The sequence below is a fragment of the Hippoglossus stenolepis genome, chromosome 2, assembly GCF_022539355.2.
Source record: "Hippoglossus stenolepis isolate QCI-W04-F060 chromosome 2, HSTE1.2, whole genome shotgun sequence".
NCBI lineage: Eukaryota > Metazoa > Chordata > Actinopteri > Pleuronectiformes > Pleuronectidae > Hippoglossus > Hippoglossus stenolepis.
In genome coordinates this window covers 29854695-29870121 of record NC_061484.1, presented here as the reverse complement: position 1 = coordinate 29870121, position 15427 = coordinate 29854695, and the positions used below count along the sequence as shown (strand labels likewise).

The 15427-nt window shown below is 46.0% G+C and overlaps 1 protein-coding gene across 1 annotated transcript in view; it reads right to left on the bottom strand.

Annotated features, from left to right (window-relative positions):
- The window catches only part of usp34 (ubiquitin specific peptidase 34), a 44901-nt gene that overhangs the window by 5417 nt on the left and 24057 nt on the right, over positions 1-15427 (bottom strand). The window contains 37 exon segments of the mRNA XM_047341547.1: positions 1-23; positions 532-861; positions 1582-1886; positions 2154-2301; positions 2898-3002; positions 3249-3293; positions 3635-3788; positions 3870-4021; positions 4769-4843; positions 5287-5455; positions 5979-6064; positions 6394-6474; positions 6613-6678; positions 7233-7280; positions 7803-7878; positions 7982-8046; positions 8125-8220; positions 8316-8369; positions 8459-8537; positions 8638-8713; positions 8716-8784; positions 9049-9221; positions 9309-9403; positions 9771-9848; positions 10098-10154; positions 10239-10385; positions 10581-10646; positions 10777-10940; positions 11771-12075; positions 12428-12483; positions 12638-12742; positions 13278-13430; positions 14415-14539; positions 14678-14718; positions 14802-14884; positions 14973-15173; positions 15310-15396. The exon segment at positions 1-23 is cut by the window's left edge and continues 135 nt beyond it. Coding sequence (XP_047197503.1) covers positions 1-23; positions 532-861; positions 1582-1886; positions 2154-2301; positions 2898-3002; positions 3249-3293; positions 3635-3788; positions 3870-4021; positions 4769-4843; positions 5287-5455; positions 5979-6064; positions 6394-6474; positions 6613-6678; positions 7233-7280; positions 7803-7878; positions 7982-8046; positions 8125-8220; positions 8316-8369; positions 8459-8537; positions 8638-8713; positions 8716-8784; positions 9049-9221; positions 9309-9403; positions 9771-9848; positions 10098-10154; positions 10239-10385; positions 10581-10646; positions 10777-10940; positions 11771-12075; positions 12428-12483; positions 12638-12742; positions 13278-13430; positions 14415-14539; positions 14678-14718; positions 14802-14884; positions 14973-15173; positions 15310-15396 — 4238 coding nt within the window.

The following is a 15427-nucleotide window of genomic DNA, read 5'->3' as shown; positions in this document are numbered from 1 at the left end:
AGGTTGAACAGCTCCTCCACCGCCTGCAGGGGGCAGCACACAGCAGAGAAGATGGATTACATACTTTTATATCATGATAAATACTATGTACTATGGATTTATCCGTGATAGTTGGTAAGATCTTCTACTTTGATATTTTTTATGCCGATATGAAGTGAAATACAGTTATGTGATAAAATAGTTAAACACTGTTAATAAAAGGTAAATAAAGTATTTTTCTAATGAAGTTGAATAAAGTTCTGTTATAATGAAATGAACCAAAGCAGAACCACAGGTGCTTTTATTCTGAAGCCCCGGACTCCTCTGATAGGAGGTTCATATGTTTAAACAGTTAGCAGTTAGCCGTTAGCCGTTAGCCGTGTCCGAGGTCAGTGGCGCTGGTCAACTTGTGGATTTATTCACTGTGACAGTTCTCACAGTGTAAATTATGAAATATTATAAAAAAATTAAAATAAGTGGATTTTGTTCCTGAGAAGAAGATAAAATACATCAAGAGTTTCAAACTGAATTTGACACTAAAGAAAAACCCACCCCGGGGTACTGGCTGGCGTGTGGCGTCAGGTTCTTGAACGCCCACTGGATGTTCTGGTGGGAGGCGAGCTGGCGGGTGAAGGCGGGCGACTGCTCGCAGCACATGCGCAGGATGCCGTAGTAGGCGGGCAGCATGCCGCGGTTGAAGAGCACCACCTCCTGGTCGTCGTGGTCAGCCAGGATGTAGTTAAAGGCGATGTTCTTCGTCACCACGGGGTTCTGCACCACCAGCCGGACGTTCTCCGGACAGTCCACGCACACGTTGTACCAGAAGGACAGCAGCGCCTGCTTGTTGTGGTTGGTGGCGATGGCCGGCTCCGACAGTTTGGGCTGAAGACAGAGGGAGGAACACGGTCAACACGACAGAAGCTTTACACGAGGAAAGAACACGGGTCATAGTCGTAAGTGTTTTCACTATTCGCATGTCAACAGGGAATAAACGGCTCAAAGGTGCGACTCCGTCTGAAACATCCGTCATCGTACGCGGAAAAACGTGTCGAGGGAGCGAAGGCCGTCAAACTTAAAAACCTAATAAATTAATAAAGATTCTAAAATTATAGTTTCCTGAGCCAAAGGTCACGTCTTCATCCCCCAAATATTCACTTTTCTCTTTGTAAAACTGATAAAACCTTCAACCAAATAAATAAACCGAGTATTAAAATGACAAATGAATCTCTGAGCCCGTCGTCCATCGTCTGAAGATGAATTTGTCTCTGAGGGCAACAGCCAACATGTTGGGGCTTCACGTGAAGACACGGGACGTTCGGGCCAAGTGTCCGTCTCGTGTTCTCCAGAAACACGGTTTACAATCTGATGAGTTTCTCCAAACGAAACACAAACAGGCACTTTTTAGGACAGACCACAACTTTCTGTGTATGAACGTAGATACAGTAAAAAGACGAGAGCCGATGTATTTCAGTCAATATGCTCCGCCTCTTTCTCTCTCCACACGGACAGTTTACCTGCGGGCGACCAAAGCTCGTTGTTTTAAAGAAAATGATCATTGAGAAGCATTTTTGGTTTAAACAAAAGCAAATCACTGAGCGGTACCTGGAAGAGGTTCCACAGGTCCATGAAGTATCCGGAGAACATGAGCTTCTCCGTCTTGGAGATGAGGCAGTAGGTCATGAAGCTGAAGTACTGCACCAGCTTGGTGGTGCCGTGAACGCTGGCGTCCACGTACAGCTTGGCGCGTCCCAGCAGCCCCAGCAGCAGGTTGTAGACCTGGTGGAGGACCACGGTGGTGTCGGGCGACAGCGGCAGCTCTCGAGTCGGCAGGTGAAGCGAGCGCGTGGAGCGGAACATCTGGCGGAAGGAGTTGCTGGGGATGAGGGAGACGAGGAGGTACGCGGCCGCTGCAGGAAACAGACTCAGAATCAGGAGAGGACCAACCATCAAGAGTCCTAAGAGCTGGATTTTAATTAGTCTCATCTATTTGCACTGTGTTTACTGGTGTCTACTGGTGTCTACTGTGGCTGAGTCGGTTCCACAGATTGAGATTCAACTGTGTGACAGTGTTTCCTGCACATATGACAATAACGTTTCAATTGAATTCATCCGTGTAAATCATACGAAGGAGACACAGCAGTAGGCCGCATGGCAGAAGGTCAACTTTGAATTACATGTTCGGACTCGGGGGTAGTTGTGTGCCAGCAGAAAACGTTCCACCCAGTTCTCCATGTTCTGCAGAACCCAGCTGTGGGCCAGTTTGTTCCTGGGAGTCTGGACAGCCAGCCAGTCCAGACACTGGGACGGGTTGTACTCGATCACCTGGAAGAGAACACACAGGAAAGGTCTGTTGAAACGGGCTGTTTGCAGCTCATCTTGCTGAGACTGTAGAAGTGACTCACAACCCTGACCGAACCGGTTGTCGATTTTGAGAAGGTCAATGATATAAAGAGTAAAAAAGATCTTTCACCACCTTCAAAGTAAAAGCACTCGTGCCTCTGTTGACAGATTTAGACCACAGAGTCCCGGCATTTAGTCGAGTACATGGTTCTACTTTTATTCAAGGAAATACAATCAAACCAGAAACCTGGCGTAGCAGACACAATCTCTGTGTGAACAGACACAACAGATCAGCAGATCGTGTGGCCCTGGCATTACGGTGATGACCGCTGGTCGCCCGTCTATTCAAAGTTTATAAACGCATCACGTGTCCAAATCGCACTGAAGCGTCACTGCGCTTCATCGGGCTCTTAACATTACACATGTCGAGTGTGAAGCTGATAAGGTCTTGAGATATATGAGACAGATTTCTGGAATTAGCATGTAGAAATAGATTTAAATAGTTTTACTGCATGAAGCAGTGTTTATACTACACGTTGAGCCTCGTTATGAACCACAGCGCCGACGGCTCGGTTTACCTCCCAGATCCTCTGCAGGATGAAGGAAGCGAAGGAGGGCATCCCCGGAGGTCCGCCAGCAAACTCCATCAACATGGTCAGCAGCTTGAAGAAAGGATTAGCAGCCTGGAAGGAACCAACACACAAATGACACGAACATGTGACGTAGAGGAACTTACCTCCGTCACCAAGGACGACATGGTGACGGAAGTTCACAAAAGTGTATTTGCATAACTTAATGATGTCACAGTGAAGGTGACCTTTGACCCCCCATGGTGTTATTGAATTGTCACGTTCATGAAAATCAGAGGGATGAATGCCGACATAAAGAAAGATGATGAGAGCGAAGAGTTTCGTCTGCGTGCTTCTTACCTCTGGAGTCAACTTAGCGATGGAGGTGAAGAGCATCGACACGATCTGCACAGAAAACAATCAGGAGATTAATAACCACAAGCATCAAAACAGAGATTTGAAGAATTTCTAAAAACCCACATCTCAATTTTTCAGCTTTGGGGCCAAAAAAATCTCTTAAAACGATGCTTCGGGTCAAATTGAGCAAAGTTTAGACAAAAATGATATGAAACACTTCATCATATCAGAAGTAAGAGCCTGTAAAGCAAATTTAAGAAGACATGTAAATATTGAGAAAATGTCCTTAGACCCCAGAGGGTTGAATAAATAGTCTGTACTCATTGCTGATGACAAAAGTGTGTGTGTGTGTGTGTGTGTGTGTGTGTGTGTCTGTGTGATACACCTACATGCTCGGCCAGGCGGTTGTTATAGCGACAGAGGCTGAAGATGAGGTTGCAGGTTTGTCTAATGTTGATTCCGTCTCTGATGTGCTGGAAGAGGAAGGGGAAGCCTTTCCCTCCGGTCAGCGCTGCCATGTCGCTCTGAGACAGAGTCAGATGTCTGCACACAGACCAAACATCATCAGAGCTGCCTTCAGTCGTTCACAGAACAAAGGTTCAAAGCTCCCACCGGTGCTCATACCTCTCAGACCGAGACTGCTCCACCAGCAGAGCGATGAGGGCGATCATCTTCTCCAGAGCGGCAGGACGATATTTCTCCTCCGCCAGAGACAAGATGTCCTCCTCCTCGTCCTCCTCCTCTCCCTCCTCCTCTGACAACACCTCCACCTGAGGCTGAGGAGCGCACACTCGTCATGTACTGTTCAAGAGCTCGACTGATCTATCGGCCGATATGTTTGCTGATGTAAAAACTTTTATAGAATAGATGATGCAGAAAAGATCTGCATTTCACGTGAGAACTAGAATTACTGCCCTGTACAACCAGTGCAGTTTCTATATATTAAAAAAAAGTTCTCAAATCTTTAGTCTAATTGAACTTTTGAGCCAAATTTGAAGGATCCTCACAAGAAGCTCTTCAGACGACATGTTCACGAGGTTAAACAGGGTTTCAGAGGTCACAGTGACCTTGACCTTTGACCTTCGAACACCAAAATGTAATCAGTTCATCTTCAAGTCCAACTCAACGTTTGTTCCTTGTTTGAAGAAATTCCCACATGGTGACATGTCGAGATCTGGTGTTCATAAGAGTGGAATGTACAACACGGCTGGCGACATAAAGATATGATTATTTTATAAATTGAAGTTCAATTTATTTGGTAGTAGTTACGTTTTTTCCTTATTAATTATATTACACATTTCTATAATAAAGTTTAAGGTTAAACTGTTAAATATACAGGAATAATGACGTCCTAATATCGGTGTGGGATCATAACCCTACACAAGTCAGGTTCTACTCTGTTCCTCCTCTGACTACATCATTTATGACTTAATACTCAATGATCACAACAATAAATATAAGAAGTAAACAGCGTTAAGGCAAAGATACTGATGAGTTGTAAATGAATCAGTGTTTTAACTCACGTTCTCGGGGCCTTTGGTTCCCATGTAGAAATGCACCATGATGGATATAGCTTGTAGCGACAACAAGAACTGACTCTGTAGACACAAGAGAAACTCTTTAAAAACGATGGTAACAATGAAATAAAATCACATTATCTGTAGAAACAATTCAAACTAAACTTCAGTTCAAAGTAAAGTCTGATTATTATCAGACTCTTGTGTATTTTAGTATAGTTTAGTCTGTTTTTGGCTTTGAACACAGATTGTTTCTGTGTCAGAGGTGAAAACTACGATTTAGTCGACGACCTCTGACACAGACTGAATCCCTAAGGTTTACGTTGCAGCTGCTTGATCAACAGACAGAGATTTGTACTTGTTTTAAAAAGGCAGTCAGTTCTGCACACGAAGACTTGAAGACAACAGTTTGACCTTGAAGAGGTTTGTTGTTACCATCACTGATATTCATTTGTGAACGTTCACGTCCTGTCACCTTGGAGCTTCTCTTCTCTCTAAGATGAGCATATTCTAGACAGACTCACCTCCTCCTCTCCCATCTTGGCGAACTCGTAGAGAAAAGCAAAGTACTCAGTCAGGTGTTTGCTGTGGGGCTTGACTCCGTGCTCCATGATGGACAAGAGGGTTTTAACGAAGCGAGTGACGCAGGATCGGCTGCCGATGTCCTCCACCGGACCGTCCATGTCGTCAGAGCTGAGACACCAGAGGGGAAAAGACGTTTAGATCCCATCGAAGACTGAATTAAAGTTCCCTCTCTCTCTCGACTCTTCCCGAGCTGAGTGTGTGTTTCAGTCTTTCTCCGAGTCGAGAGTGTCACAGACTGAGCGACACGCCGCTCCTCTCCGGATCTCTGTCGCCATCAGGCTCCACAGACAACTGTGGGTGGTTGTGCTGCACACCTCTGATCGCACAACTACACTGACGTCCGATGGGTCTCTGAAGTCGTGGAATTATTTACAGCTCGAGGTTTAAAAACAGAACAAGGCTTTAAAATGTCTAATTCGGATCATTTAAAATGCTCGTCTATGGCTTATAGACCTGCACTGAACTCCAGATAACCTCCTGACATTCTCTGGACCCAAATTGTGTGGATACCCTCCGAGGTCATGTCTGAAAACAGCTTAATTTAGTCAGTTTCCTGAGAACATGGTATCAAAAATTTAACTTCATTCAGAAATAACGATTTGGCCAAAAGGACCAATCAGGAGCAACGTACCCGTCCTCCATGCCGGGCTGCAGGTAGAGGTGAGCGTGAACCGGCCGCAGCCTCTGGATGACGTGAATACACAACCTCTGGAACATCTGGAAGATGTTGGGAAACATTAGGTTACAATAGAGTTATAGTATGTAGTTAACACAACCTGTTAAAAACACAGTTTTACCATCATATCGGACAGAACTCAGCAGAACTGTAGAAATACAACTGTTGATGCTGATGACCAATTACAAAGTAAACCCACTCTCTCACTCTAACGTGCAGAGGCCATGGCTTTCCAGTCCCAATGACCATAAGAATCAATTTCAGATCCATTTCAACACGATAGTGCAAAGTTAGGGCCGTCTGTGGGCCGTCTGTTCCCAGAGGCGTTAAGACTTTTCCAGACCTGCACTCACCCTGACCAGTAACTCACCTGTCTGACTATCTGATTGGGGCACTTGATCAGGATCTGCATCGGCCACCAGTTGTCGTCAGCCATTCGATCCAAAAACCACTGAAACAGAGACAGACAAGTTGTTTCCAGTGCGCCTCTGTTCCCTCGGTTCCAATCTTGTTGAATTAAAAACACTCCAGAGACAATCAGAACAAAATCCTTCTGCACTGTGGTGAAATAAAAGAGCTGTGAACAAACCTCGCAGGCGGCCTGGCTGTTGTTGAACTGTTTGGTCAGGAGTTCGATCCATTGCAGCATGGTGGGCTGGACACACAACACACACACCACACACACACACACACACACACACACACAACACACACACACACACACACACACACACACACACACACACACACACACACACACACACAATGAATACAGACACACAATCTGACAATCGTTTCCTCCCCCAAAGAGGTGGTTTGTTTGTTAGCAGGATTAAATAAAAACTACTTCACAGATTTCCACTGAACTTGGTGATAGGATGAGACATAGACTTTATTTCTCTAACATTGTGAGTTAGGATGATTTCTTTCATTTGTTTCTATATTTTCACTGATAAGATTCTGGGAGAATAATTCATGGATCCTGATAAAGACAATCAGACATGGTTGAGGGACTGATATGTGTGTGTGTGATTTGAGGTTGGGCCCTGGTGGAGGTACGACATCTACTGAGTGACGGTCTACGTCCTGTCACTCATCTCTAGATGATATAGATCTACCTGCTGGTAGGATCCACTCTTTGACCAGAAACTCACAGTAAAAATCTAAATAATGTTAATAATAATAATAATAATATGAAAGGGGATTTACCTTCTCCTTAGAGTGAATGAAAGTCTCAAGAACAAATGATGTGCTGAGCTGGAAAAGAAAAAGACAATTCACATTTCAGACAAATGCTCACTTTCCCTCCTTCACCGTCTCTCGTCTGTTTACGTCACATCATGTAATGTTGTGTGTGATCTGCACCGACACACAATCAACCAGTGTCGTCTTTTCTGTGCTATTGTCCATTTGGGTTGAAATCTGACTGTTGATTAGGCAAAAATCTAAAATCGGATAATTCCCCTCAAATGCATTAAAGTAACGAGGCTGTTTTGACAACGTTAAGTTCAGAAAGTTCAGATATTTGTGTTAAAATGAGACGAGTGAAAGTAAAAAGTCGTCGGAAAAATAAATATTAGTAAAGAACAGGTAGATGAAAAACCTACTTCAGTACAGTAATGAAGTATTTGTACATCGTTACTTCCCACCTGATTTTAAATAACACGTTTCACCTTACACAACAGTAAACTCCTCCAAACCTTGGTGTTACCAACTCCCCTTCCTGCTCGGAATTTAGCTGTCGAAGGTAGAAATATTTTCTGGTGTAGGATTTCTCACCTTGGCCGTCATGAGGGAGACAGCTTTAGGGTCTGGCAGAGTGCTGGGGATGCTGCTGCAGAGCTGCCACATAAAACTAAACACAAAAGACAAGACTGAGACCTGTGCAGTCGTATATGAGCAAATATTCATGTGTGGGTATCAATTATGATTTCATTTCCATCTGTTTGAATTCTCACCCGAAGTAGGTGTGTTCAAATATGTTCTTGTCCTGGAGAAACTGCATGTTGTCGTGCCAAATCCACTGAGAGACACAGACACGTCAGAGGATGTCAGTGTGAAAACAAAAGGACTTCAATCATTTAGACGTAGGTCAAATTACCTCGAGCAGATCAGGAGAGACGTCAAAGTTGAAGTCCTTCCCGTTCTCCTCCTCCAGATCCACTCTCTTGTAGAAGAGCATGTAGGCGCTGTGCGTCTGAGGACAATCCATATTTCATCGTTAGGTTCTCCACCATCTGTCTGGGTGCTTTGAACTTTAATTACATTACATTTCAAAGAGAAAGTCCTCACCTTCTCTAAAGAGAAATCCATGAACTTGTCAGTGACTGAGTCGTAGGTTTTGGTCTGAAAAGATCAAAAAGTAAAGTGGGTGAGATCAAAAGGTGAGAGGTGGAACAACGTGGGGTCGCTTCTCCTCGGACTGCAGCTCGTACCGTCATCTCTCCTCCGAAGCACTCGGACGCCAGCTGGGCCGAGTCGAAGGGCTTCACCTCCGCGTCGTTGAACAGGTACCTGCGAGCAGTTCGCTTGTTTTATACACAGCAGCTGGGCAACACTTTAAAAACCTGAAAATCAAACGTGAATCCTCCTGCAGCCCGGTTCCCCGTCTCACCACTTGTTGTTCTTGTAGGCGTGCGGGTTGACGATGTCCCTGATGAAGCTGTAGTAGTGGCCGCCGTCTGCCGTGTCTGCACCGTGACACCGATCAGGTCGTACTCGTAGCTCTCCGTGACCTTCGCCTCGCCGTCCTCCCGAAAACCTGCGACACACCAAACCTTTTGTTTTATCTGGAGCAGTTTGCAGTGATCTTGGTTTTCAGGGAGACACACACGTTTTTTATAATAACAGTCAAAGACTTAACAGAAAGTACCAATATACATATTTTTTACTTTTCCAATTTTATTTCCCATAAATCCTGCAGATTCTCTCAGTTTGCGACAGCTGGTTTCAGACCTGCCCTGGTGGAACGTATTCAACGCAGTTATCACCACCAGACTGTGTAAATCTCAATGAGCAGACAAACCCTCTTTCCGCTCCCCTTTCCCCATGAGGAAGTCCTCTGTGTAAGGCGTCATGTCGAGCCGCAGGGGGAATGAAAAGTGAGTGTTGACCTTCTCCTTCATCATGGTCACCATGTTGAAGGTGTAGCGCATGGTGTTGAAGCTCAGGATGCGAGGCAGCTTCTTGAAACAGGCTCTGTGGGAGAGAGGAACAGAGACCGGGTCAGACCGACGACGTGGAGGGAAACTAAAGGACCTAAAGCACACAGGGTATGTTTCTCACCTTTTCTCTGCGCGGACCTTCTTGCCACACTGGGAGCAGGTGTACATGTTGTCGCCCTCCAGAGTGTCCTTGATGGTCACCTCATCCAGGGATTCCTGAACGAACCACAGAGAGAATCTGTTTATAACTTTTGCTGTTGAATATTGAAGAGCTGCACTAGAGTCCGGACATCTCCCTGAAACGTTCCAGAGGGGCTGTAAGCGTAAATGTCCGAGTCAGTTGCTCTGGAGCTTTTCCTGCGGGCCCCCTGGTGAAATGTCAGAGTGAGTCCATGTGAGAAAACAGCAGGAGCTTCCAAAACGACGGCTCACTGGACCGAACTCTGCTCGTTTCATTGTCGACGTCCGAAGTCACTCCCTTATTGTTCTGATTGTTTCCCTTGTTTATTGTGACTTTTGCATTTCTGTGCGTGTGTGAGACGTGTCACCCACTTTCCACAGCAGAGTTTGTGTTTATACTCACGTAAATGTTCTTCATGTCTGCTACTTGACATCGGACTGTGTAGAACTCCTCGGCCGTCTGACTGACGTGGTCACAGTCCTGCACGACAAACATGACGCTTTAACTTTAACATGCACTACACTTGGACTCGCACTCTAATAATAAATGTCCAAAACAGATGAAAGGGTAAATTAGACTATGTAAATAAAGCAGGATAAAGAAGAGATTCAAAAAGAGGCGAAGCTTGGGTCCTCACAACATCTGAAGTAAACGTCTCATTTTAGAAATACAAAAATCTGGATTCTTTCAATTTCAATAATCCTCAAATCAAATGAATCTCAAACTCACCAGAGAAACCACGTTGTTGGTGATGACGCCTCCAAACAGAGTCTTTACGGTGTTTTTCTGAGAGTAAAGAAAAACAAGACGATTCATAAATACGACAGAAACACATGAAGAAGAAGAAGAAGAAGAAGAAGAAGCGTTTACCAGCTCCTGTGACATCTCCTCTATCTTGGTGATGAGGTCGGTGAAGAACTCCGTCATGTCCTTCTGCTCCCCGGTGTTGAGCGGCTGTTTGTCCATGGTGTAGGTTTTACAGAAGGGTCGGGGGTTGTATGCTTTCCTCTCACTCTCCTGGACAGACAGGGCGATGACAGCACAGGTGTCAGATGAAGTATCAGACACACAGCACATCATAAACCACAGAGGTCAAGCAGATAAAACCAATAACTTATTTTATCCAACTGACTGAAAGACTTGGTACCCAGCAGAAACCCTGTAAATATAACGTTAACGTGGGATAAGAAAACGTTAGAGGAACAAACTCACCATGAGATACGTGAACATCTTCTGCAGCTCCAGCAGTGTGGTCTTGTGTTTGATATCCTCAGCATACTGCACGCACACGCACACACACACACACACACACACACAACAATGAGAATCTACATGCTTTCTCGAATTTGAAGGATTTCTTTTTCTGAGAAAGAGAAGCAGCTTCCTGTCCGTCTTCCGAGGGACTGACCTTGGCGGTGAAGACGGCCTGACGGGCCTCAGGGATCATGTAGAGCTGCTGGATGGTGGAGGCCAGGTAGCAGGTAGCTCCCAGGTTAGTCAGACCCACGAAGCGACACTCAGCCCGGACGTCGTCGTGGGGCCAGTAGTCCCACTTGTACGGGGCGTGAGAGGCTGCAGGGAGGAGAACGAGATTTAACCACATACTTTATAGATGATTTCAGACAGGCAACCAGAGAGAAGGCTCCGGACCTCCCCTGCCAGCCCTCTGGTAAAAACTCTGCATAATGATCCTCCAGAGGATTCACCGCAAGCGAACGGGTGTTACTGACGTTTTGAAACACGTGACGGACGCAGAGGCAAGGACGAATGTGTCAGGAGAGCTTTTGATGAGCCGACACCAGTGTGGATGTGCTGGAAACAAAAACGTGACGAGCATAGAAATGTAAGCGGCGACTTGCTTGTCCAGGTTTTCACGAACGACGGCTGCTTGGCTGCAGTAAGTTACTCTGCTTGTTTCATTGTCAACATCCAATGTCGCTCACATGCGTTGGGATTGAGTTTCTGTTGTGTTGACGCTCTTGTGTTCGTGCTTTCCTTGAATGCGTTTGTGTGAGTTGTCTCGGCCGTTTACAGAAGGTTCAAAGTTTCAGTTGCGTTTGTTCTGTCTCTCCAGCATTAATCCCACCTGCAGGGACAATGGCTTGTGGATGAAGACAGATTTCACTGTTGCAAAGCTCAAATTGAGTCAGATCATCGTCCTTCAGGACTTCAGACACAGAGTGTAGCCTGCAGACGAGTTTCCTACAGCGACGAGCAGAAGACTGCTGGACTCACACTGATCACGTGGGCAGAGACTCTAATAATAATAATATATATATTAAATAGCAAAGAAATTCATGGCTTTTCAGATTTCAAATTGTGGTGAGGATCTGTTCCTGTCCTGCTCTCTTTATGTTTTGTCGTAATAACCATTGCACCCATGCAGCAGCCTGTGTCCTCACCCTGCATGTGCTGTGACATGACCCAGTTGTGGAGCAGCCGGTAGTTCTCCACCGAGCCCTTCACCGTCTCCACCAGCAGGTCGTAGGCGGCGGCCCGGGCGGCGTGGGATTTGCACTTGGGCTGAGCGCGGTCGGCCAGGCTGGGCAGGAGGAAGAGGAGGTTGTGGACATCCCGCAGGAACTCCTGCCCCTCGCGGGAGAACTTGAAGGGAGGCTTGTGCTTGAGGACGCTGGTGGCGAGACGCAGGAGGCCGGTGAGCCCGTCGTCCTCGATCATGCCGTCCTGCTGGTCCAGGATCTCGCGACTGGCAGAAGAACACAACCAACATTAAACATGTCTCTTCTCTACAACCTTTGATTTGAAGTCTGAGGCGAAATATGCTCAAAATGAGCAGTAACAGTTATAGTAATAACGTTAACTGAACATCCGCCCAACAAAAACCTGTCAGGTCGTTAAACCAGATTATTTTAAATCACTTCATTTGCTAATAAGTATAATAAACCAGCGGTCGTCACAAACACACACTGGAATAATCAAGTGTTCCTGCAATCTGTTATCGCAACATCTCAGAATGAAGACATTTCCGCAGCACAAAGCTTCATGCGAAACATCCTTGGAAACAGTGAAAGTCCTTGATTTGTTTTGGATTGTCTGACCTCCGGATGCAGTCGGCGAGGTGGCGAGCGAGAGCGTCCAGGTCCAGCAGCGTTGTCTGCATCGCGCCGGCCAGCGACAGAGAGGGAGAGACCTTCTGTGAGTTCAAACAGACCAACGCTAGCAACAGTTCCATGAAACATCAATACTGTAAACAAATAACACGTCGACCAGCTGACGGCAGCATCACTGCCGAGCGCGGAGGAACGAACCTGGCTGGCGTCTTTGACGTGGATGTTGTCGATGAGTTTACAGAGCAGCCAGAAATATTCTTTACAGCCCGTCCTCAACAGAGGCTCCTCTTCGTAGTCCTCCACCTGCAGAGACACGTTACAATCAAACTCTTGTTTATAGCAACGTCCACACATTCTTTACTGAGGAGCATCCTAACAACATGAAGTTAAGTCAGAAACATCAAGCTCGAGACACTTTCACACCTTGTTAGCTTTTCAGTTTAGTCTGAACCAAGATACCAGGTGTGAAGGGTTCCGAAACCAAACGGGTCAAATGGAAACAATGGAACAAAACGAGAAAACGTTCTCAGGGTAATAACGATTCCTGCAAACAGCCTCCGTCTGCACCCAGTGTGTCCCAGCGTCTCTGAGCATTAATCCCACCACATGGACAATGTCTCACAGAAACTTGAGTTCACTGTAGCAAAGCTCAAATTGAGTCAGGTCATCGTCCCTGAGGACTCCGGACACAGAGTGTGGCTTGCAAACAAATCTCCTCTGTATGTAAAGGGTTCCTTCTACGAGGGTCAGCTGGAGCGTGAGAGCAGGTGTGTGTGTGTGTATGTGTGTGTGTGTGTGTGTGTGTGTGTGTGTGTGTGTGTGTGTGTGTGTGACTCACCCTCAGCGGTTTGAGGGCCTGTGCGTCAGGCAGGAACTTGAGCAGCGTGGAGGCGGCGAGCAGCAGGAAGGATCTGTTGATGGACTCTCCTCCCTCCAATCCCGACAAAGAGAGCTTGTAGAGGCCATTACACGCCTCGTGTCTCACTGCCGGCTGACAACAACAACGACGACGAACAAATTACACAATAACCCGATGAACACAAAGGGTAGGACCTCATCCAGAGTCAGTGAAGATGACGCTGTCGTTTTGTTCCTGGAACTTTCAAGCGTCTGTCTCTCTCCTGGACTTTTCTTCTCTCGTGTTCAGATCATTTAAGATCACGTGACGATGTGGTGGACTTTGAATTAGGACTTTGAATTAGGACTTTGAATTAGGACTTCATCTTGTTTTCCTCTGATGTTGAACAGAGACGCAACATTCAGGCATCTCAATTAGAGCCAGACCCATTTATCAGCTGGCCAATAACAATCAGCTGATATGACAGAGACATGTTGGTATCAGTGATTATGTTTGCAGATATAAAAACTTTTACTTCACAGGATGTATAATACTGGAAATATCTGCTTTTGTGTCCATATTTTACATCAAAACTATTTTATTTTCCTGATCAAAGTTCTATATATTTGGTTTAGAGTTAAACTGTAAAATATCAAGCCTCATATCCATTCTTTGTCATAAAGGTTTGATAACCACATGTTAGGAATCACTGAAAATTGTATTTAAATATATGTATCAGCTGATATAGATATTGGACATTTTTTACTCCCTAATATCCGTGTCAGCCTTGAAAAATCAGCCAGGTTCTAATTTGAATCTTGTTGGTGCCGTCAGTTTTCTGTTGTATCAATCAACTTTCATTACTGACACTAAGTTTGAATGCACACGTTGCAGTGTATTATAGAAAAGGTGAGAAACGCTCATTCACTTTCTGGCAGCCAATTTGTTTAGCTTAGCATAAAGACTGGAAACAAAGGGAACCAGCTAGCCTGTCCACCAGTAGCTTACGTCATTTCTCACTTAACAAGAGCGTTCATTGGTGAGAGGAAGAAGAAGATTTCGTGATTTTTGTGACGTATTAGTGCCAGGACTAATTCCAGACTTCTGTGGGGCTGGTGGACGTTTTGATCGGCTCACCTCGGGCACCAGCAGGGTGAGTTTCTTCAGCCAGTCGTGGAGGTGGTCACTGTCGGCCAGACTGGACTTCACCAGGGAGGAGCAGTGAGCCCAGCTCACCAGCAGCCACATGGAGTAGTGAGTCACTGCAGGGAAACACAGGGTCAATAACAGACCTGCACCGACGTCCTGAGGTTTTCCTGAAGTTTCCTCTATGTGAGAACGCAAATGTAAAATGTGGTTGTTTACTTCCCGTGTGAACATCGTTTGGAACAATTTCTCACCTTCGTGTCGCGACCTGTGGTCAGACTGAGCCTTCAGAACTCTACACAACAGACAGAAAGTCTGGATGTTAGTATTTTAATGCCACTTTGCAAACTTTTCTTTAAAATGAGTGTCATGTGTCACCTGTGTGCGAGGTTGTCGTAGGTGTAGGCCACGTTGATCAAACGCTGGATGAGGTTGGTGCCTTGCACGAGGCTGAGGAACACCTGCAAACCAACACACAGATCAGCTGATGATCGATAACAACACATCCGGTCGCTGCCGCTTCGCTCCTCCAGCCGGTGCCGTGTTTACCTCAGTTAGCCGAGGGATGTGCAGACCTTTCCCGTGATCGACGGTGGACTTGCGGGATTTGCCCGGCCACGCCCGTTTTCGCTGGCTGTCTGCGAGGCCGGACCAGGAGAAGACGTCGTGGTAGGCCAGGTCCAAGTCCGCAGGGTCCACCGCAAACTGGCAGATCAGCTTCAGCAGGCAGGCGAGGCAGTCGAGCAGCCACTGCAGAGCAAACAGAGAGGGATCAACAACACTTTGATATGAAAATGTGAAGTATTCATTTTATTCTTTATTCTGCACTGCATTGAGAAGCTGCGACTGAAAACTAAACTCTTTCATTAAGACCACGCTGTCTCACCACAGTCCAGGACTCCTGGTCTTTGGGCTCCAGGATGCCCGAGTTGAAGATCTCCAGGAGCAGCTGAAGACCTCCGGACGAAACAAACTTCAGGAGAGAACAAGAGAAACAACAACAA